The sequence below is a fragment of the Schistosoma haematobium genome, chromosome 2, assembly GCF_000699445.3.
Source record: "Schistosoma haematobium chromosome 2, whole genome shotgun sequence".
NCBI lineage: Eukaryota > Metazoa > Platyhelminthes > Trematoda > Strigeidida > Schistosomatidae > Schistosoma > Schistosoma haematobium.
The window spans coordinates 37,112,459-37,139,846 of NC_067197.1; the positions used below are offsets into that span (position 1 = coordinate 37,112,459).

At 36.0% G+C, this 27,388-nt stretch overlaps 2 protein-coding genes across 3 annotated transcripts in view; one reads left to right on the plus strand and one right to left on the minus strand.

Annotated features, from left to right (window-relative positions):
* Positions 1 to 13,621, plus strand: part of NPHP4 (Nephrocystin-4) — a gene marked incomplete at its 5' end in the record, with an annotated part of 32,489 nt that extends 18,868 nt beyond the window's left edge. The window contains 8 exons of the mRNA XM_051215115.1: positions 289 to 607; positions 2,537 to 2,748; positions 3,777 to 4,053; positions 6,277 to 6,336; positions 8,627 to 8,938; positions 9,787 to 10,101; positions 11,603 to 11,860; positions 13,298 to 13,621. Coding sequence (XP_051068293.1) covers positions 289 to 607; positions 2,537 to 2,748; positions 3,777 to 4,053; positions 6,277 to 6,336; positions 8,627 to 8,938; positions 9,787 to 10,101; positions 11,603 to 11,860; positions 13,298 to 13,453 — 1,909 coding nt within the window. The 3' untranslated portion in view covers positions 13,454 to 13,621. The remainder of the gene's footprint in view (positions 1 to 288; positions 608 to 2,536; positions 2,749 to 3,776; positions 4,054 to 6,276; positions 6,337 to 8,626; positions 8,939 to 9,786; positions 10,102 to 11,602; positions 11,861 to 13,297) is intronic.
* A 7,475-nt stretch (positions 13,622 to 21,096) lies between these two features.
* Positions 21,097 to 22,443, minus strand: PSMD8_1 (26S proteasome non-ATPase regulatory subunit 8; the record flags this gene model as incomplete). 2 transcript variants are annotated; one of them, XM_035733104.2, is made up of 7 exons in its annotated part: positions 22,193 to 22,443; positions 22,088 to 22,160; positions 21,950 to 22,052; positions 21,817 to 21,910; positions 21,610 to 21,782; positions 21,464 to 21,575; positions 21,299 to 21,430 (listed from the first exon to the last, which is right to left on the minus strand). In XM_035733104.2, the coding sequence occupies exons 1-7, from the start codon at positions 22,301 to 22,303 to the stop codon at positions 21,299 to 21,301; spliced, it is 798 nt and encodes a 265-aa protein (XP_035589560.1). In that variant the 5' UTR covers positions 22,304 to 22,443. The 2 variants fall into 2 exon arrangements, with proteins under 2 accessions (XP_051068294.1, XP_035589560.1); XM_051215116.1 differs by having other exon boundaries at positions 21,097 to 21,430; positions 21,817 to 22,052.
* Positions 22,444 to 27,388: the final 4,945 nt, after the last annotated feature.

The window sequence follows — 27,388 nt, forward strand, 5'->3', positions numbered from 1 at the left end:
ATAATACTGAATAAAGCTAACAATAACAATTTAAAAAATGAAATGACTGACATTAATGAAAGTAATGTATGGAAATAATGGAATAGAGGTTGATAGTAATTAATACAATAAAGGATTAATTATTGTACTGAAGCTCTTAATGAATCTCATTCAGTAAAAAAAATTATACTCTGCTTTGACATGTAAAACAGTCACTGCTTAAAGCAAGACGTTAATTAATCAAACTCAGCACTAAGAAAATTAAAAAAACGCAATTGATTTTATGATACTTTGTTTTATTTCTACTAGATTTACAGGTGGGGATCTCTCAAACATGAATTTTTTGAAATCAAATAATATCAGTTATGATACAACAGGAATTGTAGTTCGCGCGCATAAAATTAAACCAACTGATATTGCACTAAAAGGAGTGTTGAGAGTAGTTAATGCATCTGAAGAAAAATCACCTATGACAATAAAAGCAAATAAATTGGTAAACAATCAGAGTGGAATGGAAGATGTGACAACATTAGAGAAACTTGAACGTCTACATAGTTCGTTGAAATCTGTTGATGGTTTAAAAAATGTATGGGATAATATTAAATTATCTGAAAAGTCGAATATAAAGGTAGGCTGATAAAATTTACATTTTAATAATTGAATTCATGGGTCAGTTGAAGCTAGGCCACCATGGAAAACCGGGAATCACTGGACGGTCGTTTCGTCCTGTTGTGGGACTCTTTAGCAGTGCGCATCCACGATCCCGCTCGCGGGATTCAAACCCAGGGCCTCCTGTCTCGCTCGCGAACGCTTAACCTCTAGACCACTGAGCCGGCATTCAACGGTGTTAATGTCTAACTTCAACCAATCCACGAATTAACATTTAATTGTCGATTGAACTAAAAGTAGTGACCGATGACAATCTGGTGACAATTTCATATCATCTGAACACAGTTTTCGCCTAGTACATAAAAATCTCTAAGAATTAATCGGAATCTGACATTATGGTTGAATATTTAAGTAGAATGACAATGAAATTTCACGAAAATCTTGTTGACAGAACCATGTAGTCACTTTCGGCGTTTAACATTGTTCTCTTTGTTCCTTGAATCTTTTACATTCTTCACATTTTACTTTTATAGTTTTATAAAAATTTATTTTGGTATTAAATTCTGTGGAAAATTAAAACAATTTGGTCACAAGTAATATTATGCTTTAGACAAGGTTCCTAATAACTAAACTTTCACTAAAATAAAGTGAGATTAATTAAATTCACTCGGAACGTAACAAGTTAGTAACATATTCATCATATAGTCTTATAGGTACTAGATACTTTTTTTTGAGAATATTCAAATACTTCGGATGAATCTTAACTTAAATGGAAAACATTGTTTTTGCGTTTGAATAATTAATGAGTTTTCAACTAGATTCATTTTTCTAAAGAACAATATCATCAGATAGCTATCTTCAAATGATTAATTATGAATAAGATTTGTTTAAAAAGAAATAAAAATGATATCAGATACAATTTTAGTGAAAAACTAATGAAAATACAAACTAGTCAGTATTTCGTAGCATAGAGTTGTAGAGATTGTTGATTTTCATTAACCACCCATGTTGAACGACCATTGAAAACGTGGAATCACTGGAAGACGGTTTCATCCTAGTGTGGGACTTCTCAATAGTGAGTATACACAACTCCGCACGCGGAAATTGAGTCCAGGACCTTCGGTTTTGCGCGTGAACGCTTAACCTCTAGACCACTGAGCTAGCATTCAATGGATGTTGATTTAGAACTTCAATCAATCCATGACATTTTACGACCAATCCTCATTGTATTCGGTGGGTAACTGCTTCAAACTTGACATGGTTGACCTCCACTTGTCATGGATTCTCACTAGCACTTCAAGAATTTCCTCTTGAAGATAGTCACTAGGGTTCACATTTAGTATTTAGTAAAACCCTATTATTCTTCAAATAAAAGAATAGAAGACTTGGATTACGTATAGCAATGTCGGATGTGAGCAGTACTTTAGATTGTCGCAACAATTAATTCAGATGGATAGTTGATGTTAAGGCCTATATTTAATATCTACTGTTAAATATATCTAATGTGAATTCTAAAATCCTCTAACAGCTATAGAAACACTATAAATTTTCATGGAAGATGTTTCAGTGTTGAAAGACTCCTATTAAATATAAACTAGAAAAGAAATGAATTAAGCATAAAGCATTAACTTCAGACCGATGAAAGCTAGTAACTAATAGTAGTGTAAGATTTAATAAATGTAAATCAAATCATTAAGCAATTCAAAGAAGTGCTCTACAAAAACTTTAAGTCATCATTGCGTTTCAAAAATTCTCATCAACTAATTCTTGACACTGATCATAGACAACCACATTTGGTCAGTTTTAAAGACTACAAATATTTGCATTCTAGTACAAAGGATGAATTTTCATACGTTTTTCACTTCAACTGATAAGTAGTTAAAAACATAGAATTCTTTTAAAATCTTATATAAACTAAATAATCACAATTATTTCGTTTGTATAATAGACCTTATTGTTGGATGGTAAACCACAGTTGGATACAATTAGTCATTATAGAGATCAAAAGAAACATGAATTATTTGAACGATTAATCAATAAAGCTACAACTATTGAACATGAACTATTTACAAGTTTTGGTTGTACAGAGTTTTTTGAATATCAATTAAAGAACCCATTCAATATCGAAGATACTGTTAATGTGAACATTGAAGATGATTCGTAAGTTAATAATATAGAATTAACTGTTTCATTTTGAATAAGTAGGTCAGTTTTAACTATGCGGGCAACGGTTTGGACAGATGATAGATGTCTAACATAATTTCCTATTTACTGAGGAATATATTTACGTCGATATACGGATGTTCGCGTAGACGTCTACTGTAATCACTGTTCTCAATAAAAATATTGTCACCACCATTTGACAATTCTATGCTAATATTCTACCAGAAATCAAACACTGATAGATCCGCGAATAAGCTTCATTAAAGGCTTGATAACTTTTATTAACCGACCACAGCTTGGACGTAGATTAGAACCTGTGACCCAAAAGTTGAAGTGTTGAGCGACTCAATCACCATACCACTCATATTATTACAGGCACGAAACGCGGATCCTGGATTTCACTGCCAGCTAAACTCATTATACTCCACATAAGAACCTAATGTTATAAAGTGAACTAATTTAGCTTGACTTTTTATCAAGCGAACCCAGAATATTCATGTTTACATTTATTTTAAGTTTTTTTATTTGAACATAGATAATAACTCTTTCATAGTTGTAAGATCATTGTTATGAGCTAATACAGAGTAGATAGGATGTGGTTAGCAGTGAAATCCAGGACGCGCATTTTGTTGTTTGGTATGTCAGCTGGATTTACTCGCATTGCAGAGTTCATCTTCACTCCGGGACTCGAACGCAGTACCATTGGCTTCAAGCGCCATCGCTTTGTCCACTTAGCTACTGCCTCCAGCTAGCCACTAACTTGTACAACAGGTATGATATTTAATTCAATTTGAAATGGTTTGGATTATCTGGTTGTTGTTTTGACTGAAATTTGATCTGCATTGGTTGGTATATGGCATTCTGCGCGGATTACTTTGTTATAGCCATTATGATACTATTTAATATAGAATAGATAGACTATTTTACAATAACCTAACTTTTGAAATACTGTGATGAATCTTAAAGAAAAGTCCGAATGAGAACTTTCAATCAATTTTTATCCATATTTGTACTTTAATTTATAGAAATAGTTTATCCTTTGTTATGGATCCACGTGAAGTACGTGCATTAAAATTAGCTTTCAATATCGATACACCAACAGAAGATGATTTATTTGCTTTGGATGTGAAAAACAATCATCACTATTACAATAACAATGATAATATTGAAAGAAAATCATTGAAAAGAAACAATGTTATATTATTTCTCAAACCAAATGAAACTGTATTAATACCAATGAAATATGAAGAAGCTACGATGTTTCAATATACTAAACAATATGATGGTGTAGGTGACAGAAATGTAGGTACGATGTATGATAAACACGTATTTTTCACTTAAAGTTGATGCCTTTAGATGTACGTGCCATAACATAATAACACCCATGAAATTGTAGTGAGAGACTCACTAACGTTTTAATCATTACACATAGTTAATTATGTAATATTTACACACGAATTATTAACGTTGTGGCTTTATTGGGTTTGGACTAAAGGTTCTTGTAATACGACGCAACAAATAGGAATTCGAATGCATCGAGCTTCGGATAGATAACAACACTTTAACGTTAATAATTTACAAGTTAATCGATATAAAGAATATCTAAACGTCAAGATAACTTTGTATTTTGTACATAAGATGGTGTAGATTTTTAGCTCAGGCGGATGATTTTAGTGGAGTTTGGTTCTCTGCCCGCTAATTGATGTTCGTACCTGCACGAACATTAGCGGTCAAATGCCATGATATTTCCTCGCTTATATAAATGCATGTGGACAATTGTGAACGCACATTCGACTGGGAAAATGTTAAGATCTTGGAGAGAGGCAACTTTAAAAACACCAGAGAATTTTTAGAAGCTTGGCACTCAAGTCAAATAGCAATCAACAAACACATTGAAATTGATCCAATTTATCAACCTAACAAAAAAATATGTACAAATATATTACCACGAATCAAATCAATGGGAGATACAATCAAAATAATGTAAACAATGACAGGTTAAAGGTCAACAACAACTAATCAAGATCAAGGTCTACCGGACAAGCTGTGAGCCGTATGTGGGGAAATTCGAACACTTCACTTCTATGTGGAGTTTGTGCTGACGATGTCGTTCAGAGTAACCATGAAAGCTCCACGACTAAACCATCCAGCTCAGAGAACAAAACTCCACCGAAATCTGTAAACAAGTCAACAGTTGATAAGGAACAATTCTATTTATATAATAGCATGGGATTGCCCTGTGCTCATGAGAAACTTGGAAAACTAAAAACGATGACAACCAGTCATATAACAACAAATGTTAGTACGGAGATATAAATGAGAAGAACACCATCGAGGTTTTCTTCTAGATTTCCCTTTTAATTTCTACTGTACTTCTAGTTGAAACAGATGCACTGCATCAGTGGCGAAGGGCATATGTTGAGCTACGTACTTGATTCCAATTACGGTTAAAGAGACTATGATCTACACATTGATTAGTTGAGGAAGGTAATCTGATTATCCATTAGTTTGTGTCGTCACTGCTTCAGAGAGTTTTTAATCAGTCTATTGAAAAACTCTACAAAAAATATAACTAGAATCAGTCTATCTATCTTATAATTTGATATCAATCAAGCAAATATTGGTGTAGTTAATGGTTTATTTATTGCATTCTAAGACTTGGGAATTACCTAATAATGAATAAACTTTGGTTAAAATTTTATTACTTCTAAGGAAATAATAGCAGTCAGATATATCAGGAGTGAAAGAGTTGTCACCACTATTTTTGGATTCAATGCTCTTTATCGCTAGTCGATCGAATATCCACCCGGTTAGGATTGAAAGTCCTGAGTTCGATCTCTGGTTGGACCGTGAGTACTCATCGTACTAAAGCAAGCGGCCTTCCAGGGCTCCATTTTTCCGACAGTACCCCCCAAATGATTTCAGTTTGTGACGAATACAATCTGTAGCGTAATAATCTGTCAGCCGATCAACTTGCCTCCACTGAACAAATTATTAATCTCTAATAACGTTATTTCATCAACTATTTGTGATTGAATGGGTCGTCAATTTATGTTTCAAAGATTCATCTTCCTACACTTTTGTAACTTTTCGTTGTATTTAGACTGTGGCTGTCACTGAATTCTAGGATGTGTGTTTCATTTTATTTAGATATATTTTAATCCCAGTTTTGATATTCACTGTGAAACGTGGACTTAGTATCTATCACTTTCAAACCCCGATAAGTTACCAACCTAACTATTGAGTGCATATAGCCACTTACTAACAGACACTGATCAAATGAGGCTCTGAAATATGAACAACCGAATATTACAAACATTGTTAACATTATTTTAATATCGAATTATAATTATAAATATCAGAGTGAAATTTCTATATTGTTTATCTATAGTGGAATTATCATTGTTTCATACTAAATTGATTTTACAATTCAATAAAATTAAACCGATCAACTTTATATAAGTTACATCTTATAAAACAGAGATAATGTACGATTATTAGTTAAACTTGTTTTACTTGTTACAGCTATTCGAATTTACTTCAAGTGTTGAAGATAATCTTGTCCAAATGAAACGTGTCATACAAGTAAGATGCCTTTTTTCTATCGTGAAAAGAAACTAACTTCAACAATGTATCCTAGTTTCTATGATTATTGATTCGATTATATTTATTGATCACTGCGTTTCAGCATTAAAACATTGAAACACTTCAACATAAATCTCTATTCAAACTATATTAAATACATTCTTGTAAAGAACGATTTACACTGTTAAAGAAAATTTATACACTTGATGAAAGTAGAATAACACATATTGAGCAATTTGTTCTGATAAACTCTAAGAGAATAACACATTTTATTAATGGGATAGTTGTTTCTCTGATATAATTTATATTCAACTTAGTTATATAAGAAATTTAATTGTATATTTTTGGATAAGATGTCGAGCAAACTACCTGTTTTATAATAACCACTCCCCTTAAAGCATATTCTAATATAGATGAAAATTCTAGAATGCACAAACCATGTTCAAGGTATCAACAATGAATTAGACAATATCTGTGTATGAACATAATTACATTGTCATTCGTTACTTAATTACATACTTACGCCTGCTACCCCTCATGGAGGAGCATAGGCCTCCCACCAGCACTCCCCATCCAACCCTGTTCTAAGCAACCCTTTCCAGTTGATATTCATCCTTTTCATATCTGCTTTAATTTCCCGACGTAGTGTGTTCTTCGACCTTCCTCTCTTCCCTTTTCCTTCAGGATTCCAAGTTAGGGATTGCCTTGTGGTGCAGTTTCGTGATTTCCTCAATGTTTCCTATCCACTTCCAACGTCTTTTCCTAATTACCTCTTCAGCTGGAAGCTGGTTTGCCCTTTCCCACAGAATGGTGTCGCTTTTGGTATCCGGCCAACGGACATTGACTATTTTACGTAGACAGTTATTTATAAATGCTTGTACCTTTTTGATGATGGTTGTGGTACTTCTCCAAGTTTCAGCTCTGTACAGTAGAAATGTCTTGACGTTCGTATTGAAGATTCTGACTATGATGTTGGTTGACAGTTGTTTTGAGTTCCGTATGCTCTTCAATGGTGGGAATGCTGTCCTTGCTTTGCCAATCTTCGTCTTTACATCTAAATCAGATCCCCCCACGTTCATCGATGATGCTACTCAGATAAGTAAAACTTTCCACCACTTCCAGAGTTCTTCCATCAAGCGTGATTGGGTTGGTGTTCTCCATGTTGTATTTGAGGATCATATTTTTTCCCATGTGTATGTTGAGGCCCACTAAGGCAGAGGCTGCTGCTACACTAGTTGTCCTCATGTGGATTTGTTGTGTATAAGATAGAAGGGCTAGATCGTCTGCGAATTCCAAATTTTCTAATTGATCCCGAGCTATCCCATTGTATTCCATGCTCCTCGTTAAGTGTCGAGGTTTTCATAATCCAGTCGACCACTGTGGGAAAGGAAGGGGGAGAGTAGGCAGTCCTGTCTCGCTCCGGTTCTCACGTGGAATTCGTCTTTCAGTTGCCCTCCATGCAGGACTTTCAACTGTATGCCGTCGTATGAAATCCATATGATGTTGACGATTTTCTCGAGCACTCCATAGTGTCGTAGAAGTTTCCATAATGTACTTCTATACGCACTGTCAAATGTTTTCTTATAGTCAATGACGCTGATGTTTAGTGACGAGTTCCACTCAGATGACTGTTCAACGATGATCCATAGTGTCACGTTGTGGTCTGTGCACGACCGGTCCTTACTAAATCCAGCCTGTTGATCTCGAAGTTGGGCGTCTACTCAGTCTTTTATCCGGTTCACAAACACTTGAAAACCTTTCCTGATGCTGACAGTATTGTGATGTCTCTTTATTTCTCACATTTTCCCAGATTTCCTTTGGTATCTTGATGATGTGTTCTTCTTTCCAGTCCATCGGCACTTGTTCTTCCTCCTAAATCTTCCTGAATACGACGTAGAGCATGTTTCTGTGTCTTTTCAGTTGTCTTACATAGCAGTTTCCTCTTCATCCAATAGATCTTGTAGGGTTTAGAACCTGTTGCTCAAAGATATCTTGAATTTATTTAGTTTATCATTTGCTAAAAGGAACTCCGTATTTAAGTTTTGTAATGCAGTTTCTCCAGTTATCCAATGCTTCTTTAGCTTCAGTTTCATCTTAACAACCACCAAGTGGTGATATGAAGTCATGTCAACTCCTCTCTTTTTTAACTAATTACACTAAATTCTATTTATTTTATTTGTAAGAGTTCATATTTTATTTTATAAGTTCATTATTTTTTTAAACTATAAACTAGATGAACAATATATTTCTTTCTCTAAAATATGGATAATTTTTTCTTTTACTCAATAAGGTAATCTTCAAATCAACAACCTATGAGAAGGTTATTTCACAATTAATTCTACATATTCATATTCAACCACCGATAATTGATCATAGTTTTCGATTTTTTCATCCTGAATTAAGTTTCATGAAGAAAATTCTACGTCTACCACGAAATATTATTAATTGGAGAAATAATTTTAACACAAACAATCGAACAATTCAACAAGTTAATCAACAAATATGGGTTAGAGTATCCGATTCAGATGTATTAACTATATCTAATGTTCAAGGTGATATAGTAGATCTGTTGATTAAAGTTGGACTTGGGAAATCTCCACAAGTCAGTCAAAGAATTGAAATTATTAGTTAATTTGTTAGATAATTTTGAAATACTTCACACGCTTATCTAGGAAAACACAGTTTATGTATTTTTCATCTCAGTTGGATTTGTTCAAGAAATAATTATGATAATGATAAGATTTACTTTATTCAGTATCATATCTTCGAGTTCTATAATTTTGGTAGCGAATCATATATCTAGTATATAGCGTGACCTCAATCTAAATAAAATGTAACGATGGAGTATCCAGTCTAAGGATTGTAATACAGTGGCAGTATATCGTGGAAAACGGAAAGACTTTTTATTTTGCCGTTATATTGGTATCTAAGACCTTTGGGTTAAATGTAATTTTTAAAAATATACCTGAAAAACAATCAATGGGTGAAAACAGCACATGACTACATATAGTTTAATTCTTGTATAAAATAGAAACATAAATGTGATTCATTCATGAACATCCTACCCTTCGAAATTTGATAGTACTGTCATTTTCTACAAAATCCTGTTATACGTTGGAAAAGAAAAACGCTTGGAGATAACCATTAATAATTAGCGATATCTAATGTTAAAACAAGTCAATAAGTTTGATTAAAATAAGATATAATGTTAATCATTACAATCACCAATATCTAATTTCCTAAATTTCTTCTATGCTATAAAATACAAGAACTTAAATTGATGAAGATATATCTTCTTCATTCAAATATTTACTAGGATAACATTCAGTGAAATTTATCAACTGAATATTATAATATACAGAGAGGAACTAAACAGAGAACAGTATATAGTTTTATACATTATTAAGTTATTGGATATATTAGCTTTATTCATGTTTCTTTCTGTTTTAGATACGTGAATTTCTTATTAGTGTTTATGTGGAACCATTTCAAATCCGTCCAGCTTATATATGGTATTGGGCTATACATTCACTTCAGCGTGTCGATACTATTGCTACAGTTGGACAATTAACACCTCCAATAGGTTTGTTATTACGTACAGATGATTGTATACCTAATGTTGGTTCAAAACGAATTACTATTTACACTAGTCATCCAAATGAAGTTTTCATTGGTACAGAATTTACTTCAAATAATTTTCAGCAAAATCTTCCAGTTAAAGATTTAACATTATCTGTTGCATCACGTTCTATTTATGAGTTGAAGGTTAGTTTATTCTAATAAAACTTTCATTTAAAACGCCAATCTAAAAGGTTCACAATCTTTTTTGGTAATATAGGACCTTGAAATAATACCACTTTCTAGAAAAACATTTGATTCCCAGTTCAGTAGTCACTTTTATTGTTGCTATACACACAGTTGGATTAAGTTTTTCATACACCAACAATTATCAGTTCAAGTACTGTCGAAGAACATTTTATTTATACAAATTTATGGATAATCTTCAAATACAACTCTTAAGCGGTCACCTGTACATTTCTCTATGTAAGCTTAAATTACAAAGTAAAATCCATACAGAATTAGTATAATACTGAATAGCCCCTGAGAATAACAAAAAAATATGTAGTCCTAGAAAGCAAAAGTTTTCAGATGAAGGTTATGTTCTGATTAGCTACTTCAAAGATTGTTTAACAGGTTGGTATCACTTGTCCCTATCTCATTTTTCACATAAGGTGGATTGATGAAATTATTTAGAATATGGTAGCCTTGATTACTAACTATTAACCATTATCAGAAGCAAAGATGGATGGTGGCTAGCAGTGGAATCCAGGACGCGCATCCAGTCCTATTTTGAACTCGTCAGCTAGGCACAAGCTAGTGGTTATCAGGACTCAGTAGCTAAGTGAATAAAGAGATGGTGTTTGGAGCGAATGGTACTGTGTTTGAATACCGGAGTGAACATCAACTCTGGGGCGCGGGTGAATTCAACTGACGAGTCCCATCTTTGCTTATAATGCTTGTGACTTAAGGCGATATCGAGGGGATCCAAAGGATGCACATAAGCCATTAAGATATTGATCAATTACTATAGATATATGTTACTCGGTAAGAACTATTCAAGAAAACAAGTTTACAATATGTGTTGTAACAAGGAACTTAAACCTCTTTAAATGTACTATTAGTCCACACGTATCAATGGTGATTGTAATTAGTACATGCACAGTAGTACAATAAATCAAACTTTAGTCATTAAGTCATAGGTTCGAATTCTATTCATCTTTCTTCGGTCAAGATATCCAGGAAGTATTAATTAACGTACACTAAGAGTTCACGTATCTGTATTTATCCTTTAGGCTGCATGAAATATTATTAATTCATAAATGACCAGGATTCTGTCATTGAATCAATGAGATTTTTCACAGAAATGACGAGGTATATTGTATAACTACAAGTGAGACGGAATAGGTGATATTGTCTTGAAGCCAATATTATATAAATATTGTTTTCCTGTTGTTCCTAATAATAAAATTCCTGATAGAAATATTAACTTTATTCAATGCTTATTGTGATAATGAAACGTTTGAATAAGTGTATCAAATTAAGTCTGCATATAACATGACACACTTGTGAAGTTTCCTCTTCGGATTATGTTTCTGTAAAAATGTACCTAATTGTTCATACCTATTATGAATAAATATGATCCTTGTCCTATGATATGGTAGATATTGTACATTTTACGACCTAAAATTTATTTTAAAATATATAGGTTAGACTATGTCCAAAGTATGTTGGTAAGAAAAGTTACCAAGTCAATGTGGTGGACACTGACTGTCAACGTGTACTACGCGCTTGGATCCTGTGTGTGGATGTTAGACGACCAGAAATAACAAAGTCATTTAACATAAAATTACCTAAAAAAGAAATTAGTACAGCTTGTAATAAACGTATTGCTTACACAAACCCATATCAATGTAAAAAAACATTAATACTGGAAACTAACCGATCTGACTTAGTTCAATTTAAGGTAAGCAAAAACTAACTTGACATTTAACATTTGGTAATATGCCCATTAATTTTGCATTGGTTTCAAATGAAACCAGTCTTCATAATTGTAACCAGTCAAGTGTAAGAAATTCATTTCCCTCAATTTCCGACTCATATTACTGGTTTGTTAACGCCTGAACAAAAAATACTCATTTTCATTAACCACAATTGCCATATCTATATTGTTTTATCAGTTTCAGTCTTACGTTTGTTGATATTAACCTATGAAATTAAACTCATTAACTGGGTTTGAAATTCAGCATAATGATAGTGAAGTCGATGCCATTATATATGTATTTGCATAAAATACAAGCACACAGGGAAAATAATCCGTAATACAACACAGTGAGTTACCAAATTCCTTGCAATTCATTCAAGCACAACATAAAGAATTTAAGAATACAACCAAAAGAATAAGGAATACTGACGATATTATTGACAAAAAATAAATGAAACAGAAAATGGACATATCGATATAAAAAGCTATTTTTGTTTCACGGGCACTAGCCGAAGTTTTAGACGTTTCTACACAAGGTTAAGCCAAATGGTTATATATTGATGACTAGTAGTACGCCTTTTCTAATTCCCCGACCGCTTTGGCCAGTTTACAAAAACGGATGAATAATACTTCTCCAAACCAAAAATATGGTCGATACTCTCTTGTTTAAAAAACATACTCGTCTTTAACAAATGAACCTCATAATTTGTATTTTTATGTGTTTGCAACATATCGAACTCATGAAGAATCTGTAGAACAATGGTATCAGTACAGGTAAGCTTCCTAAACTAAATAGACCATGAAGTGAAATAATAACGGAGGTTATTATTGTTTGTTAGCCCTGATTTAATGATTTGTTGATAACTGGACATAACTATATTCATAAATATATTCAATAATTCACAGTATAGTTGGTCACTCAGAATCAATAAGCCTCTGGGAAAATTGCCATCGATTCATCCCTTCATATTATATCGAGATGAGATTTGCAAAAATGGCAAAAACGTTTAGATAATAGCAGTATCAAGTATGTTAAGAATTAATACAGAGAATGTAGTTTGAGAAGAAAGGATATAACAAGGGGATAAAATTAGAAATATTGAAATTCAAGATTTATGGAAACGAAGAGAATGGATAGATATACGCACTGAAATCGATTTCAAGTCATGTAAACTGAAGTCAGAAAAAACTGATTTCTAGCAAAATGTTTCCCTGAAGTTGATCTGGAAGCCTGATATCTTCCAGAAGACATAAAAGTATCGTTCAACAGAACATTATTATATCTACTTAGTGTGCTTTTTCCCATCCAACTGCCTTTTTATACATATCTTAACTTTCATGAAAACAGTAATACATAGACACCTATATAATGTTTACACTTTACTCTTATCGTATATTATGGGGATTTGCCGAAATTAGGAATCCATAATGGAAATCCCAGCAGCAGGAACGGTTCAGATTGGACTACATTTTATTCCACAAGCAACAGTGGATTCGGAACAGATATATATCTTCATTAAAGATGAACAAGGCAAAAACTTGGAAACATTTTTAATCATTGCTCAATATTATTAATGTTTGCCCAAAATAAAATTCTATTTATTCACAACTCATCATCAATTTTTTATTCATTAGAAACTTATCAGTGTTGTATAACTAGTGACCTTTGAAGAAGTCGCACAGTAAAACCAGTCCCTCGCGTAAACTTAGATATTCAACACATATAACTAAGATAAATTATAAATTTTTCACTGGCTACAGTTTGTCGAATCTATGATGAATGATATCATTTACATTTCTTTCCAAGAGCATTATACATTAATTAATCATTTTAAGGGAAAGCTAGTATATTCACCGAAATTTTCTGAAAAATAAATACTTGAAACTTCTAGTCACTACTAAGTAATAGAAATTGATAAATGTCCCATATTCAAGTCGTAAGAAGTAAAATATGGATATACAATACTTAGTTTTAAATTGAGGCTATACTTCAGCAAAATTTTACGTATCAATTCTGGTAGTTTATTTCGATATATAGATATTCAATTGATGAGAAAATGTTTACACAGTTACGTGTTTCAGTGGAATTTACTTTAGGGATAACTTCTTACTGTGCATTACTGAGTGTTTGAATATTCACACAGAAGTATATGGAACACAGTTATTACGCATGGATGTAACTGCTTGGTTAAACCACTTGACTTTAGACCGACCAATCAAAATTCGAGCTACTTCTGTGTTTATGCACCTTTAATTTTCGAATTATTTGGCATGTGTTTAGAAAAAGACATATACCCTTCTACCTGTTCTTATAATGTGCTTTGTCATGCACAATGTGTTAATTAATTCACTTTAAAGGTGTTCAACAGCGGGATCTAGATTTATATACTCAGCTTTAAAATATATTTTTTAATTTTACGGATAGTGATACGAACGTTGATAATTTGTGCAGGACCCACCTACGACAATCCCCCTAAGTAATCAACAAGTGAAGGACATCCTGTCTAAACTTCGCTGGAGCAAACTGAATCCATAATTTTGACTAAGTTGTCTCTAATTGCTATGATTGTTTGTATTGTATTATATAATCTTCACCTAGGTATTTCTCATGTCATCCACTTTAAAAGTATCTTCACACTCACGCGATTCCAAAGCTTACGTAAGCACTTCTAACTTACGGCTATTACTCTCTTTACCTTGTTAATTTTAGAACTCTAAAGAGCCAGTCTTATCTCCTTTATATTTTCTATATCTATCTTTAAATGACTAAACATGATGAGGTAACTCAGCTACTGAGCACAGATACATATGGTCGGCTTCCGACCATATCCCATGTGTGAGGCCTGGAGATATTACTTGACTCCCCAAACCGAAGTAGATAGAGTTTATTCACAAATGTACATATTGCACTGATAATCCCTGTCACTCAAATTGTAATTTACCAATACCTAGTATTTAATATTGTTAAATTTCAATACGTATACCGTCGCAAGCAACGGACAAAAAAACGAGATAAAAATGAATTTATATTATTTTCCCGCAAATGTTTCCGACTTTAAAGAGAGCAAGAACAATAATTGGTGCAGAATAATATGAATTCATTTTATCTCGTTAGGTTCTCATCAGCTGCTTACAACCTAAAATATTTGAAATTCAAAATTACTAGAGATATTGACATATTTATACATAAGAGGGTGAATAAAGATGAATATATGTATCATGGTGAAGCGAAGATTCCGATAGAGTTAATGAGGTCATAAAATTTTGTCTCGAATAGAGTTTGAGAGGGAAAGTTCCGGAAAATTGAAATAGTGATCAGAACTCATGAAAATAGATTAATGGTAATAAAGAAAATATGAATTGAAGTCAGTCAGTTATGTATGATGTAATTTAAAAGAGTTGGGATAATGACGCAACAAATAAATAGAGAAATAAATGAATAAAAAAGGGGTTATTGTCACCAGGGTAAAGAAAGATTTACTACTGTCTCTTTTTGTATACATAGGTCTGGTTTCAGACGTTTGATTGCTAATGCTTCAGCAAATTTCAGAAGGTTGGAGCTTGATTGTTTACTAATCACCTTGAAGGACTTCAGTGTATCGACTTCGTATCCTGTGTCAAGATGTTTTGCGATGGCACTGTTGAATGCTTTCAATCCATTTGATGTTAAACTTTTCGGAATATGTTCTTTGAATCGGACGTAGGCTCTCCTTCCTGTTCTACCAATGTAACTGCTTTTGCAGATACATGTGAATTTGTATACATAGTTGTTGGTAACATGAAGGAGATACCTGCCGACCTTTGATTGTGTCAAATAACATGTTGTTTTGGACAGGACAATCAATTTTCCTGCAGGATAAGTTTTTGTCAGTGCAGCTTTTAGTCTCATATTGATTGATCCTGTGACATCGTCACCTTTGAATTGAAGTTGAATAATTAATATCAACTTAAGAAAGTAGGTTCCTCGGGACATAAAATATAGCCATTTGTTGTAAGACTATCTACTCCAGTTAGTTCGTCCAAACTCAAGTTGAAGTAACTAAGATTGTTCCTCTGACTGGTCAGCAGTTATTACACTTAAAGTAGTGAAGACTTCACGTTACGTGTGATTTCTCTGGCAATTGGTTGTTCTAGAGATAACTCATGATCGAATCAATCCTTTACTACCTACAGTAAATATTTTCCGTGTATGCTAGATCTAGCCATACAGATGTGAGAACGCCAACAACTTCATGGAGTGTTACACAGTCAAAAATAGTACCGGTGAATTATTTGCATAAGCGGACATAAAAGACACTTTCTTGTGAAACAATAATGAACAAGCATATACATCTCGTAGCGTGAGGAAGGCTATCATTTGCATCAGTAATACCGATACCACTTTGGGATTGTAAGTGATGCAATGCGCTGACTGCATGATGACGACTGTGTGGTACTAAAAAAATATGTATTCCATCAACTGATTACCTTAGTACAACGTAAAACTTTAAAGTTAATAAGAAATGCTTTTTGCATTCCTATATTTTGCACGTGTATGTGAACAGCAGAACGATAAGATGGCACTGAATATGGAAATTGATGTTCCAGTAGAAATCAGTGAATAAAGGGTGACTCAATCTCCATGTATAGTGAATATTGTATAGAATACAGACAACCAATCAGAGTACACGTTAGACGAAGCAAAAAATGTACAACAACTGACAAGCCGACAAGCAAAAATACATGGGAGCTAGCAACGACAACAGATAAAGCTGCAAGAGAAGGAAATATGAGACAACTATGTGACATAACGAAGAAACTACCAGGGAAATATAGTAAAACAGAGAGACCGGCCAAAGACAAGGAGGGTAAGACAATCACCGAAATTCAGGAACAGAGAAACAGATATCTAGAATACTTCGAGGAACTCTTGAATAGACTAGCTCTAGTGAATCCACTGGACACCAAACCTTCACCTACAGACCTTCCCATAGATGTCACTCAACCAACTTTCGGAGAAATCAGGGTGGCCATGAGACAAATCAAAAGTGGGGAAGCAATAGGACCTGACAATATACCAGCAGAAGCTTTGAAGTCGGAAACAGAAGCAACTGCAAACATGCTCCACGTCGTATTCAGGAAGATTTAGGAGGAAGAACAAGTGCCGATGGACTGGAAAGAAGAACACATCATCAAGATACCAAAGGAAATCTGGGAAAATGTGAGAAATAAAGAGACATCACAATACTGTCAGCATCAGGAAAGGTTTTCAAGTGTTTGTGAACCGGATAAAAGACTGAGTAGACGCCCAACTTCGAGATCAACAGGCTGGATTTAGTAAGGACCGGTCGTGCACAGACCACAACGTGACACTATGGATCATCGTTGAACAGTCATCTGAGTGGAACTCGTCACTAAACATCAGCGTCATTGACTATAAGAAAACATTTGACAGTGCGTATAGAAGTACATTATGGAAACTTCAACGACACTATGGAGTGCCTGAGAAAATCGTCAACATCACACGGATTACAGTGCAAAGTCGTGCATGGACAGCATTCCTACAACTGAAGAGCATAAGGAACTCAAAACAACTGTCAACTAATATCATAGTCAGAATCTTCAATACGAACGTCAAGACATTTCTACTGTACAGAGCTGAAACTTGGAGAAGTACCACAACCATCGTCAAAAAGGTAAAAGTATTTATAGACAATTGTCTACGTAAAATAGTCAATGTCCGTTGGCCGGATACCATCAGCGACACCATTCTGTGGGAAAGGACAAACCAGCTTCCAGTTGAAGGGATAATTAGGAAAAGACGTTTGAAGTGAAAAAGACACACATTGAAGAAATCATTAAACTGCGTCTTGAGGCAATTGCTAACTTGGAATCCTGAATGGGAACAGAAAAAAAGGAAGGCCGTACAATACAATGCGTCAGGAATCGGAAGCAGACATGAAAAGGATGAATAGCAACTGGAAAGGGTTGCTTAGGACAAGGTTGGGTGGAGAGTGCTGGCGGGCGGTCTATGCTCCTCGACGATGTGTAACAGGCGTAACTAAGTACAAATATATGTGTACTTATTTACTTATTTGAACACATAAATATTGGTACAAGAGAGCGCCAATATATATGCGCCACACAAAAGAATGAGAATTCGAAGGGAAAAAAGGTAAGGAGCGTATAAAAAGAGAACAATAACGAAGAGATTGGTGTAAGGTAGTGTAGTAATAATGCGGGAACGGAAAGGTACAATCAGAAATCTTTCAGTTAAGGGAGACACAACCACTTTTTATGAAACAAGTAAAAGAAGGTTACAGCAGGATCGCCACTGGCTTCTATTCTGAGCCAGTGCTTATAAGCGGGACGTTTCGCGAACCCACAACTGACTGTACCCATCATTTTCATGGCTTCGTGCAATTGCAACCAATGCTCATCTATACTTTTCGGTGGAATGGTAGCTAGCCTAGAAACTAGCTCGGTTCGATACTTACTAGCAACAGAAGTTGCAACCAACTTGCTAACATCAATCCTTTGGTGACGATCACTTCGTTGGCCACTGAAAAGTAAAGTAAGATCGGCGCAGACCAAGGCATGGTCAGAGTCCAGATAGGTACTCCAAAAGGAGCGGCAGTCTTGTACACAACCACGCCAGCGGTAGCTGATCGCGATGTGATCAATCTGAGTCCAGGCTTGGGATGCAGAGGGAGGACGCCAGGTGGCACATCGGCAATGACTGTGCCGAAAGTTAGTGCTAGCCAGAAACAGGTTGTGGTCTGTGCACAGTTGCAGTAGACGGTCCCCGTTATCTGACCTGCGACCAACGAGTCCCCATCGGCCACCTAAACGACTCTCTTCTGTGCCTAGACGCCCGACCTGAGCATTCAAGTCTCCGGCTAGTACTACAATATCTGTCGAACGCACTTTCTGGAGAAGAACAGATAACTGGTGGTAAAACTCATCCTTGATTGCATCCAGGCTGAAATCTGTCGGGGCATAGGCGGAGATGACGAAAAGATATCGTTTCTCACGCCGATTTCTTCTCACTTTGGTGGAACTCTCTAATCTAACAGCACATAAACGACTGTTAATGGGGATCCAATCGATTAGTGCTGCCTCAGCCCTAGTGCTTAGTGCGACACCAACGCCAGCAAGACCAGACGAAGATGCCACAGGGTCCCCGGATAAGCGCACGTAAAACAAGCTTTTCGAAGCGACAGATGAAAAGCGAATTTGTAGTACTTCACCAGAGTCTTGAATACGGGTCTCGGATAGACAGCAGATATCGATATTAAGACTTTCCAAAGACATAGCCAGCCCTATCTGTTGTTCAACCTGTATAAGTGTGCGAACGTTGAAGGCAGCCAGTTTGAATGGTGCACGTGGTTTCAGAAAAACTGCTTCACTACTCATATTCAGTGGTAACATACAATTTCCAACCAGCCAATGACTCGAGAACGCTTAGATACAGTCGAATTTCCACCAAAGACGAGCCGCTGTGTAAATATAAAAGAGGGTGAATAATGTGGTAAATAATAATAACAATTTGATTGTTAGTTGAAGCAAGTAAAGTAGTTTCCATAATTATAGGCAGTTCATCATATTTGTGTGTGGGCTGTGATACTGCCCGGGTGCCCAGACCGAAGCAGGAATATATGTGTACAGGATAAACTCACGTAGGCGCTCGTTAAAAGTTTATACATGTTAGTATGTAATTAGACCAGATTAACAAAGATTAATGCAGAGTAATAATAATCCGTGTTTCGTGCCCAGAATTTGAGTAAACTATTTCGATTACGATTATTCAATAAGCTTGACGTTACATGTAGTTAGAGAAATACAAATTAACCAGTTATTTAAACGGAAAAGGTGCAAGGATGACCATTATGTCATCAATCCATGACGTCAGTGACTCATCATTACAGCCGTGTAAGAAGGTACAGGGTTTCCAACTAGGGTTACAGACAACTTGGACCAATGGTAGGAAACTTTAGATAATTCTTCAAATTGAATACAATGGTAAAGATATATCCTCTAACGCTCGAATATCATTTAATTCGATAAACTCATCCCCCGTTATTTGTTCTTTCGGCTTTCCCCATTCTCATTGCTCATGCTTATCCTTGTTGATTTCCGCTGTTCTGTGGGAAAACTTAGACAGATAAATATTAACTTTAAGTCCCAACTTATTTTCGTTTGACTTTCATCATCCATTCTAGTGAACAAAAGACATACATGTTTGATACAAAAAGTGGATGACGTTTCTCTACAAATAAATTAGTCACAGAGTGCCTGACTTCCGTACTAACTTTGGTGTAAACAGTCGATATGGGAAATTCGTGAACACTTCTGCGAATGACCCAAAACAACCACACTGACTCAATAAGGACTGAGAAAATAACTACTTTCAAAGCATTATATTGAATATCCGGAATACTCCTTAATTTAAACGATGTTTCCCACATTTGGAAAGACGAACAAAAATCTACAACTGATTTAATCACTCATAAAGATCACTGTTCAAAGTAAGCTTGAGGTAATGTTACATGGTGAAGAATTTTCATCGCAAGTAACAAAGTAGCGTGTAACCAAAGACTTTGGGGGCTATCATGATATAAATACCGATCTTCTTGGTAGCAATCTTGGATCGTTGGCAAAAGAAACTCCTGTAATACAGCTATTGCACAAGGGATAATCTCTGTTGAGAAACTTCAGGTCGCAAATGTGTCATTTCCTTTTGAAACAGCACACCGAGGCATGTACTGCTTCTATACTCTTAATCCTTGTTTTAGGTTAAAACCCCGCACTACCAATTTCGTCAGCTAGGCATTATCACCCACCTCGTGTGACTCAACACTAATTACATAAATATGCACTTCCCAAATGAGTGGGACTACTAATAACTTATTACTAGGAATCTCATCACTAGAAAGCACTTTTTCAACCCAACGTTCAGTGCTAGCTTGTGAGCAGAATTACCACTTCAAATAATTCGTACTCTTCTGGGACTTTATAGATCGTATATACACTACGTCATATCATTAGAATATTTGCGCTAGACCTAATATTTTACTTGTCAAGTGCAGTCACAGTAACTTTAAATTCCCTATCAATCCATTCGCAAGTCTATTAGAATAAAATAAGCCTGATCATTAGTCATCTCGAAGACCTATGAACATAACGGAAGGATTAGCCTGTAAGCCCTGGCTTTTCGCGAAATTGGAAAAATTATACACTATGGAGGAATGGAGTCTATTCATAAAAATTCCTACAAGTGGCCACTCAAATTACAGAACACGAGTAGTGTGATTTGTTTGCAGTACGCTTTCATGTAGTGCAGTGCAGTACACTGATTGCACCGATAATTTAACAAAATACATGCAGAATTTAATTCGTTCTGAAGGATAGATACAAGTAATAACCCTGGCTTGTCATTTTTCAAATTATTTGGTCCAACTCTTTCGTATAGTCAAGCATTACTCGTGTTACGTGGGCAGATGGGATGGCATCGTCCGCCCGTTTCTTATGTTTTGGGAAATGAAAAGTATCATCCACTAAATTCCATTTTCTCTAAAAAATGTTTAGAAGTGTCAAAACACATACCTTCTCAGCAAATAATTTTGTTTCATTGTTTGAACTAAAAAACAACATAGGAGTAGCATCTTTGAGTGACAACGTTTCATACGCATGCTCTATGCAAGAGGCGACTTCTTCTCTAAGAAAAACGTAAATTGGTGTCTACATTTTACCTGGTTGCGTTCAAAAATATATCGATGAAGAAATCGTATCTCTTGGACGGCACGTTACCTTTGGACAGGAAGACCTTGTGAAAGTTGCCTTCCATCAAATACTGCTCCATAGAGACTGGGTGATTGATATATACACTGGAAGTGATTTCTTCAATTGTAAGCCGTTCTAATTCCTATATCTGGGTAAGCAATTAATATGCTTCTTACAACGTGGAAATCAGCTAGTCTACGCTGCGACAACAAAAACAGCAGATTTAGCCCAAGAAGTTCATACTTATAAGGCGAATCTGGGAGATTTCCTCTAAAATAAAGATCATAAGACATACATTAACGGACCCACTTATAGTCATAGTAGTAGCATTTTAACTGGGACATATAATGTTCGAAAGCAGGAATATCTTGTTTCTCGGAACACAACATAGCTGCTATTTCCAGTGTACTTCCTTAATATATAAACTAGTCAAGAAAATCAACATACTGGCAACAAGAAGCTCACGTCGAGAAGCTTCTGATTCATTTTTCGGAAGGAATGCACATCTAGTTAATCCAGACTAATACTGTCAAACAAAGGTATACCACTTACTGTTATTTCTTCGACTTTCTTTAGGCAATCTTCAACATCGTGATTTTTCTTGTTCCACTCATTATCAAGATTCTGGAGTTTGCGACACAAATCCTCCGTCGTCTGAATCATAGCCCGCCTGTGTTGAACTTGTTGCGGTCACATCCAATAATCAATATATCAAGGATATTTGTCACGAATGGTCCAAATGGTTCTAGACGGATTATAAGAGGCTTTTGCTCAACAGCGTTACGAAATTGCATGAACCCATTGATTTCCTTGTGCTCGCTTCCTGTTGCCTCGGTACGGTTCCATATGTATGGATATGCATAATGGGTGATGGGTCAGCAACTCACCTGCACTAAATCAAATCCATATGGTACATTACCTGTGAATTTACTTATCTTATAGTTTGATTATGCTTGTCTCAGGGAAGTAGGCTTTCTGGATACCCAAAAGCTGTCACATCACGAGGCAGGAGGTTAGTAAATCGCAACGTGAAAAATAATAAAGTGATAATTTGAGTGCGAAGAGATGATTGTTTAAAAAATATAAATAAATTAACTACTTAATTACAATGCAGACGACGTGAGAAGGCGGAATTAAAGGAATGGGGGATTTCCGCATCCATCAGCAGTACATCACCGATTCCTCCAGGTAAGGACCTAGTTATGTGAAACTAGCCAGGGAGAAACACTGGAAAATTATAATGACATACTGCTGTTAAGAATATGTCAATTTTCCTTCCAAAGGCCTTCTTGTAAGTCTCTTGGTCTACAGGCAACAGCGGATTCCCGAGGGTAATTACCCGTGAAGGATAGGTGTGCCTACAGTCCTTTCTGCTATTGTTTGTAATTTCTGGATATTGACTTTAAGGTTAATGCTGGTACTGGGCTTTATTGAATACTTAAAAGGGTGCTCAGGAATGTTTTGTGTTTTGAACTATCAGGAGTTTACATATAAATCCGATGCTCTAATTCTCAAAGATCTAGTGACTCGAGGCGCTGTCCGTAAAGTCTAAATTTCAGTCGTCGGACTGATTTAATTGGTCACGTTTAGATACGTTTCAGTGCATTCTTTGCATTTCTGAAGGAGTTAGGCGACTCTATATTTTTGTAAATAAAATGGAGCCGAATAGAACTTCTGAAAGTCAAATGAAACTTCTTGCTGCCAAGCTTGTCAAAGATGCCATTTCACGTAACGAGTGCAGGATGTTCTCACAAAGCGTGTTTGTCATATTTAGCTTAGGTTTCAGATCATAGCCTACTAAGACCTACATCATTTTCAACTTGAGACACAACTGAGAAGTGTCATAGTTGTATGTTCATTTCTTAATATGTCTCCGTTGAGCATACTTTACACTTAAAATGTTGAAAGTGAGTTCAGGTTCACCCAACTTTTATGTCGTGTAGAATTCTCTGTGTCTGCAGTAATCAATTTTCTTGAGAAGTTGTTGCAGGGATGAAAACCGTTTCATGGAAAACAAACAATCGCGAAGATCGTCGCATACTAAAGGACTGGTAACATTTGAGGGAAATAAGTGTAACGGGTAGGTAGCATAAAGTTTGATTAAGCCGGACTTCCTTGAACTTTCGTGTTATGTTCGCCGGCTACCAGTTTTCGGTGACAGCGTCATGGGTTGCGGAGTTCGAGGACATTAAAATAAACGGTGTCATCAAGATTGAAGTCCCTCTCTCAGTAAAGCAGACCAAAACAAATTATTCAGGAAAAGTCTTCTTGATCAGAATCTACAACAGCTGATACACCACTGAGGTGCTCTTGTTTACTTCCAAGACTCCAGGTGCGTTTCAGATAAGGCTCTCGTCGATGCGGGTTGTATATGATGGTTGGAATGTTTGAAAATAATGTTTTCTCAAGAGTTCTGAAGAACGCGATTCTCAGGTTGGAGAAAAATTCGTCGATCAGCTTGGTCTCATACCGAATCCTATCTTATCATTGCCCCTCTCTTTCCGGGTTCCATTGTTGTTCGAACTGCCTATAAGTGCTTTTGTTGTGACCTACTTTTATCAAGAGAACAATTATTATTATAACCAACTGTACCAATGATTGTTTTACTGTGCCCGTTTGTTTAACTATGCTAAAGACAGCCATATTATTACTACTCGATTGATTGTGACCTTGGACAGGTTCCGTTACGCTCGGTAACCACACTTGTACTCCTGTTGGCACGATCTCGGTAACCTTTCGATACCACGAGATCGCCAACAAATACATTTCGACTACAGCCATCAACTGCCTTGTGATATTTGGCTTACGGGGGATTTTTTCGGTTAACTGGCACGTAGTCTTATTCTAGTGGTATTCATAGTCAACCGCGACTCGACTCCACGACACACTGTGATCACTAGCTCATTTGTTTTTCAGTCGATATCATTTTCCACATTTAAGCAGTGAAAGTGAGCTACTTTACATAACTGTAGGTCGCTTCAAACTCTTAATGACATTTTGTTGTAGCGAATCCTTTGTAACCCGTAAGATCCTGTGTAAGAAATTTCAGCAAGCACCCCTATCAAGTTAAGATTGGTCTTGTCAGTTCATTTTCTGTATAACTTTCGCTATAGTTGACGCAACCAGTTGTCTGAAGTTCTAACGCATATCCCCTTAAGGATATCTTAGCCGAGTTTTGGTAGTGAAATTGAAGGCTTTGACTGCATTTGTTTCTTCCATATGAACCAAGAGGGAGATAGGTTTTCAATTAAGAATTCCCTTATAACAGTGTATGGATGTTTTTCTGCTAGGTTTTTGACTTCAAAATCTTGAATAATTCCAGTCCTTTGGTGAGTTTGGAGAACGTAGCTCCAGTATACGTCTGTCGTATTCGGTGTAACCATAGTGTCTTCTAAATAGGATAGAAAATGGACATATTGAATTGTTAGACCATCTTAACGAGAACCACATTGATGCATCAAGTTTTGTAAACTCTTGTTTACACTTGATGCACAGCCAAAAGGACTCTTAGAGAGCTGCTCTACCTCTCATCCCAGTTTTGCTGTCATTACAGAGCCAAAGTATGCGATGTATTGCCAGCCTTTGATGAATGATTCGGAAAAATCACTGTTAATCAGATAGTCTTATCAACTGAGTGCGAACGACATAACTCAGGCCACGCAGCTCAATTGTCTTATTCCGTAAACTGGAATCTTTCGCATTTATGATTTCGGTCTAAAATCCGTGTGTATCACCACCTATTTTATCTGAGAGGGCCGTATATGAATGGAGAGGAAGCCTGCTCTGGGATGTTTACGATGAAACTACACTTCGAACATAGTATATTAAGAAGTATCTTTACAGCCCCCTTTGTGTTGTAGGAATTGACTGGCCGTTAGGGAATCCTGGACGACATCAGTGCCAGTGGACGATACACGAATGAGTCTTAGATTATACGAGTGTTTATTATCCTTCCCTCGAATAAGCCCTCTAACCTTCGATGGTCCTATTTTGTGAAGCTTGAGACCCCTCTTTGGATCTTATCAGACCATCTTATCGTTTTTGTCTTGAGAAAAAAAAGAAGACCAGAGAGGTCTTTACGGTTCATAATTATCAAGGAGTCATTATGGCTTCTGTTCGTTTTCTCAGGTTTTTGATGTGTGAAGCTTGGTGTCATTTTTCATTAATCTCTGCACTGCGATCCGGAACGCTGTATTTTTGCTTATGGGATGGGCAACATTGCGAGTAGATTGTACGAGTGATTTCCTTTAGACGGTTGGACTGTTGAGCGTTTTTGACGGTGATCTTCCATCTGTTTAAGAATCTGTGATACCTTTGGCGTTGAGCCCTACTCAGTCTGGTGCATCGTACAAACGAACGTGAATCTGTTTCCCTGTTGGCATTATATTTATACATTTTCACACAGCTTGATAGTATTCTCATATTTCTGTACTTCATTCGTAATATATCTGAAGATAAACCTATAGGTTTAAATGTCAAGGGGGGGTTAGTGATGACATCGATTTTAATGATGTCGCTGCAAATTATTTGGATTTATACTTTGACCAGGTTAACTTCGAATAGAAGATCGTACTTTTAATAACAGTGTGTTTTCAAATAACCATATGTTGCATAAAGCAGGGGCACGTAGGATACATTTTTATACATTAGAATACTAACTTTAGTACGACTCTACTGTTAAACATAAGAGTTGGAGCGCTTTGTGGAGGTTGCATTGCAATAAGCCATTGGTAGTCGAGCCTGAATATCACTCAAGTCCAGAGCTGTTTGTAATAAGAACTAATGCGCTAAACGAATAACCAGTCAGTCAAAAACGTCAACTTAACGTAATATTTTGTGTTTCTTGATACCCGGATCAACTCCTAATCTTTCATGTGACTCGTTTCCAGTCCATTTCATATCCTAGGATTTTGACAGCATGCTTTGAAAATACAAGTAATCCTACAGTCGTGATGTGTGATTTTGCTGGTTGCACGTTGTTTATTTCTGCTTGCTTCATGGAGTTAAAGATACTTACCAGTTGGGGGTAAGTGTCGATCATCTGTTCTATTTTGATTGGGGATAACACATAACCAGAATATGATAATCCACAAAAAATAATCTAGTATTTCTTCCCCTAACTTCCATTGACTTGCGTCGGCGAGTGAGTTATGGCATTTTAGTATAATTATGTCAATTAATGACACTGGTATGTCTGTAACAACAAAGATCCAGTGGATGGACTAGCGTAAACCCACGTATATGGCGATCGGCTTCCCATTGTCCGTCTGTAAGTTGAAACCCGGTTCTTACAGACGGTCACTAGTGATTGCGGGAAGAACGCTTACCTATGGGCCGGTGTGAACGAGATAGAGAACCTTCCTCATCACACCACAATGATACTAACACCAACCAGAATCATCTATCTGTTATTGTCCAGTGACAGTTTGATTTCGTGAAGGGCTTCCTCGAAGAGTTTGGGGTGAGAATATTACAAAGACCTGCAGTGCTGTTTCGTTCCGTTCGAGGCTTCTGTTTGACAGAACGAAGTTCAATGTTGAAGATTCTGTTGACATCCAGAATCCAATCGGCAGATGCTCCCAGTCTGCTTACAGCGTCATTTTGCAATGAGATAAGAAAAACTTGAGCTTGTTGGTGAGTGCTGGGTAAGAAGAACTGTGTAAAGAGGCTCTGATAAAAGGTTCATTAGCCAATGACCTCCCGCAAACGCGGTTGTAGCTGAGTCGTGTCACGTTACGATGTTGCGAT